This window comes from Diaporthe amygdali (genome assembly GCF_026229845.1).
Source record: "Diaporthe amygdali strain CAA958 chromosome Unknown NODE_42_length_345209_cov_65_521073, whole genome shotgun sequence".
In the NCBI taxonomy this organism is placed as follows: domain Eukaryota; kingdom Fungi; phylum Ascomycota; class Sordariomycetes; order Diaporthales; family Diaporthaceae; genus Diaporthe; species Diaporthe amygdali.
Window position 1 is genome coordinate 181,887 of NW_026517062.1, and position 5,853 is coordinate 187,739.

At 56.2% G+C, this 5,853-nt stretch overlaps 1 protein-coding gene across 1 annotated transcript; it reads left to right on the plus strand.

Moving 5' to 3' along the window:
* Nucleotides 1-3,928: 3,928 nt before the first annotated feature.
* Nucleotides 3,929-5,341, plus strand: J7T55_007100 (septation protein sun4; the record flags this gene model as incomplete). The annotated part of the gene is made up of 2 exons (XM_053134149.1): nucleotides 3,929-5,230; nucleotides 5,294-5,341. 2 exons carry the CDS (start codon nucleotides 3,929-3,931, stop codon nucleotides 5,339-5,341), a joined length of 1,350 nt encoding a protein of 449 aa, XP_052988051.1.
* Nucleotides 5,342-5,853: the final 512 nt, after the last annotated feature.

The following is a 5,853-nucleotide window of genomic DNA, read 5'->3' on the forward strand; positions in this document are numbered from 1 at the left end:
CCGAGCAACGACACCATAGCGAGTCGCCCAAGCTGCATATGGGCAGATGGCAGCCATGGAGGATTTCCCCTTGTGACCCAACTTTTCCCACGGGGTTACTGCGATGGAGGATCCAAGAGTCGGGCTCGGGCAGCATACATTTGTGAAAAGACCCCTCTGTGGAGTCTAATGTGGCGGGCTGCGGGATGGCGACCGCAGGGCAAGACATGCGCATTCCAGCAGTTGCGTCTGGAAGGTGCACTGCCTTGTTCTAGAGTCGTCATCCATTCCAGAACTAGAGCAGTCTAGCTCGACGAGGACCATGTGTGCACCCCCTCGTGGGGCCGTGCTGTCCACACCCGCGATCCGCCGCGTCACTTGCATTCTTACGCCGAGTTGGCCACATCCCGGGGCCGGCCATGGCGCATTCTTCCTGTGCGGGTTCTCGATATCCGAACGGAAAACGGCACCACACAGCAAGCGCATTCGGTTGCTCCGGGGCCGCTGCTGTGGGAGAAGTTGGGGAAAGGGAGCTAACTCTGCTTAGGTGCGACAAGTTCGTTGAGGCGTAGGCGACACCAGGAGCTGTGCCTCGCCGTCATGAGATTCAGAATTTCCAAATTCACTCATGACCGTAGCACAGAGACACAATGAGGCGTCATGTTGGCGTTAGTCACGGCCGGCTCTACAGTAAAAGGCGCATGTAGCCATTTCCCAGCAGGTTTCTAGAAGGGTGTTGTTATTAGCTCTCAAGCCCCAGTTTTGTATCTCGTGTGGTTGCTAGGTACCTCCGGACTCTGCTCCTCAGAAGTGCATTCACATAAGAGGCCCTGCGAGGCGAGGATAACCATGCTTATTGAGATAAACCCCGATCGGTCTCAGCCGAGGGCGGAGACAGGCTGCCATTGATATCGGAGGTCGAGATGGCAAAGTAGTAATAGTTGTAATAAGAGCAATAGGTCAAGACCGCGCGTACTTGGCTTACGACCGCCGGCTAGAGCCAGGCATCTCCGTCGATTGCGCAGGCAGGAAGGAGATGTTTATTGCGGCGTGAGGGAGAAAAGTATCTGCCCTAAAAGAGAAGGAGGCCGAACGCCGGGTCCACATCACCGGAGTCATTACGGTGGCAGAGGTCTAAAAGGTTTGACAACGCAAATTAGAGCCTTGGAGCAACGTACGACCGAATTTGGCGATCAACACCAGAGACTGCTGGTTTCACAATGGGGGCATGGCCTCTTTAGGAACCACAAGCTGCTGCGTTAGATAGGAGCCTGCTCTGTTCATGCAGCCAGAAGAAGGCTCGCTAACGTCGCCTCGGTGGTTGAAGTGGGCACCAAAGATTGGGAATTGCAATCGCGGAAATGAGAACCAAGAGGCTTGCTGGATCCTGGGAGGACAAAGACGCTCAACTCCACTTTCGTGACGACGACAGAGAGCATCAGCCAGCGGCCAACGCCCAAAGCAGATGGTGCGATTCTCCAGCAGCCTTGGACCATCGCAATGAGTTGGCAGATTAGGGATGTCGATTAGGAGAATTATTGATGTTCAATTTGTCGATCAGATCGCGGGGAGGGCCTAAGGATGGATGGGTGTGACATGTCTTCCCAAGTCAGGAGAGGGGCGACGGTCCTCGGTTGTCTTGTCCCCAGAGTCTGTGCATACACAAGTCCATAACGGTACATTGTGACATTACGGACGTGCACACATAGATGAGGTACCTTAGTAGATAGATAGGTAGATACCCAGATTGGATGCAAGTGGCCGTGCGGCAGGGCCAGGGTCAGGGCATTGGACAATATTGAGGCGACAGAAACGGGTGATGCTTTTCTGTGGTGACCAGAGAAAGATCCGGGCCAACCTCCAAGGTTACACCTCGACAGGAGCCAATTGGTCCTTGATGCTGGACATGTTCTAAAGGCTTATGACGTTGCTGGAGAACTGGCATCAATGAGATTTAATTGGGTTTCTTTTCTTGGATGCCTAGGCGAGCCGGCGGTTGGAATTGTTCCAACCGGGCTGAACCGGTACCGTATGGCATAGCAGGTTTGGGAGACATTATTAGACTACATGTTCGAAGGCGGCACGGCGGCCAGCGCAGACGAAATATCCAAATTGCGCCGCCTCCTGACTGTGATGACTGTGAGTGCAACGTGCCAACCAGACTGCACAGGCAACTCGACATCAATTGGGCCGCCGGTGCTGTGGTCTGGTCGCCTTCCAGATGCAGGCTACGATGGTTGCCAATGTTTGGGACCACGAAATCGACCATCCAGCCCTTTTCGATGGCACTGGCCAGGTGTATTGCCTGACCAATCCCAACCGCTCTCTCAAATGCTTGGCTTAGCCTGGGAGATTTGGGCTCCCAAAAGAGGACTAAGTCAGGTACGGGCGTTCGAGTTGGTGTGGCCCCATGTGCATAGGGTCTTGTCGATCTGAACAAGGGAGGGGTCAGCCGACATCATTCTAAATCAAGGGATGGAGATGAGAACACACGACCAACCACCAGCAACACCCACGATATGGCGAGATGGCAAAGGCGGCTGAGATGACGATTGATGGGTCAAAAGGACAAAGCACTCTCACCCGCTTGCTCCAGCCATCGCGGCAATCACAACTACGGGGCAATTGATCGTCCAACAAAGGCCACAGCCCACTATGGAGATCTTCATCATTGCTGCCGCCGCCGCCCTCGCCTTGCGTGCACACCTTCGCCTCGTCTCTTCCTCACTCTTCAGCTCAAGCTTAAGTGCATAACGAATAAGTGTACCATCATCTGCCAGTCTCCGCATTAGAACCGAGCAATCGTCAGTGCTCCATCTCTGCCAGCCTGCCAGTCTTCACAGCGCCCCCGTCCCCAAGCACATCGTCTAGCTGCGCCTCCTTCCAGGAGTTGTCTCTGCGACCATACCCAAGCCGTTTTTAGTTCTGTAAGCCGGTGAGTCCCATCCTGATGCACTGCTGCAGGCCGGATCTGCACTCTGGCCCTCGCCGACATCCTGGGCGCAACGGCACCGTTCCATTCGTATGATGGTGTCGCCGGGCAGAGGGGGGTTTGCCCTCAGAGGCTTGGCCCTCGTGTCGTGCGCCTGTTCTCGGGCCTGGAGTGCCTAGTAGTCTGTTCTCCTGCTAAAGTCAATCGGTGTCGCCCATCTCATAGTCTGGTCTGACCCTCCCCTGGGCTAATTTAATTTCGCGTGCAACAGGGCCCACCCCATATCCCATCCGTTGACAGCCACGAGACCCCTGGCCGTCGAGCTCTGGATAATCTCCCGTCCTGGCTCCATCTCTCATTTCCAGCTTTGCTCCTTCGCCCACGCGCCCACAAGCCCTCACGCCCACACGGCTCCCCAGGCCACGCTGCCGTTCCCTCTTTTGCGCCTCTCCCCTTTCCCGACCCCTGTCCCTCCCACAGGTTCCTCTCATAATCCTCGCCGGTCCCTCTCGTTGAAGTGCCCACCGTCTCTCTCGCGAGACTCCTCACCCTTCTGGTCCCACGGCATCTCGCGTCGCTTCCTCCGTCCAACAGAGAGTCCTTGCTCTCTACCACATTCTTTTGGAACTCGCGAACAACTCGACACTACGTCTCGTCTCGTCGTTCGTTCGTTCGTTAATTCCCAGCGTCTCGTCCTGCTCGATCCATCTTGAACAGGTACCCGGATTCGCAACCTCATTAAACGTCGTTTCATCTAAAACAAAAATGTGAGCCAGTCCCTGCCCACTGCAATGATTTTGAGAGGGAAAGTCGAGACCGAAAGCCATCACTACTGTGATCTGGAATGACTTGCCGGGTCCCGCAATGCACGGTTATCGTTTGGCGTTATCCCACGGTGCAATTGCGGTCCTGTCGCAGGGACCATGTTGATATCCAGGACGCATGCTGACAAGGCTGTTTAGTTCTCACATATCACAGTAGTATCCGACATCTTCAGGATAATTTGCGCCAGTCAAAATGAAGGCAGCTCTCAACATTGCCATTGCGGCGTCTCTCGCTGCTGGTGTCACCGCCCAGCCTCATGCGCACCACCACCGACACCAACACGCCAAGAAGCACGAGCAACCCGCTCAAGTCGTCAAGCTTCAGCAGCGCGGGGGCTCCCCCGTTGTGCACGAGCGGGATGTGGTCGTGGTCTATGAGACCCCTCTCGAGACGGCCTACGTGCTGGGCGGCGAGTCAATCACCCCCGAGGAGGCCGAGGATTGTCTGAGGGATCACCTGTGCGAGATTGTTGGAGAGTCGGAACCCACCTTTGTCACCCCGACGCCGGCACCGACCCCGAGCACGTCGTCCACTTCGGTGGCTACGTCAAGTTCCGCGGCCGCGGCCGAGTTCTTCGAGGCCAAGCAGATGCGGGTCTCAACTTCGTCCAGCAGCTCCGTTGCGCCCACCTCGACCTCTGCCGCCCCCAAGGCTACCGCGAGCTCAACCTCTTCTGGTGCGACTGGCGTCGATGCCGACTTCCCGGATGGAGAGATCGACTGCAGCACACTGCCCACCGAGTACGGTGCCATCGCTGTCACTCAGGTCGATCACTCGGGATGGGCAGGTCTTCTGGACGTTGGCGTCAGCGCCTTCACGGTGGGCTCCACCAAGGCCATCGCCAGCTACTCAGCCCCTAGCGGAGGTCTGTCGGCCGGCATGTTCGGTACTTACCAGTGCCCTGAAGGCTATGATATGGCTCAATGGCCCGAGGAGGCCCAGGGCGCCACTGGCCAGTCCATCGGTGGACTCTGGTGCGGTGTCGACAACAAGCTCTACCTCACCCGCCCTGACAGCACCAAGAAGCTTTGCCAGAAGGGTGCAGGCAATGTCAAGGTCATCAACAAGCTGAGCGACAAGGTCTCCCTGTGCAAGACCTCTTACCCCGGCAAGGAGGACATGGTCCTGTCCAACGTCGTTGCTGGCGGTGCCACCTACAACCTCTTCAACCCCTACCAGAACCTGTCGTACGAGTGGAAGGGTTCTTCCACCTCTGCTCAGTACTACGTCAACCTGAAGGGCCTGGACAAGGACATCGCTTGCCAATGGGACAGCCCTGAGCCCTACACTAGCAACGCCGGTAACTGGGCTGGTGTCAACTTGGGCACAAGCGTGAACGCCGACGGCACGACCTTCCTGTCCATCTTCCACAACACGCCTACCAGCAACACGCCCCTGGACTTCAACATCAAGCTGAGCGGTGACGTCAGCCAGGAGTGCACGTATTCGTACAGCTCCAACTCCTTCAGCCCCAGCAACGGCAACGGCTGCACCGTATGTCACCTCTTTTCTCATCTACGCGTCAACTCGCGCTGAATTTGGCTAACAATGAAACAGGTCGCTGCGCAAGCTGGAGGCACCATCTACGTGACCCTTTCTGAATAAGCGCTCATGCCATGATGATACGCCTTCTTTCGCGATTTCCTGTTTAGCGTCATTTTCTACTTGATACCTCAAGAGATGGCGGACTCTGCAGTCTCAGTCCCGGCCCTGTCCCCCAACACTGGGGGTTTGGGGCCAGCACCCGAGGCCCGGACCGCCCACTATACTTAAAACGTGCACATAATTGCTATTGTATTTTTTCTAAAGGAAACGGTGTCGACAGCCTCGCCATCCAGCCGCACTCAAGCAACAGTACGCATCTTGCTCGGGAAGGTTGAACTCACTTGTGGATTCAACCCCAAAGAAACCAGCTACGCGAGTGGATGGCGAGCGGCGGGACAGCATGTCGACTGGGGCTTCGCAGATCACTTTTGGACTATCCATTGCGGCCATATCGTTCGACAGTATGGGTGCATGTGGAGGGTTCTCATTGATTCAAAACTCTTTGGCGATCTGGTTGTCATTTTTGGATACAGTGGTGATGGCGGAGCGAGGTCTGCCTGCCAGGCTTCTCA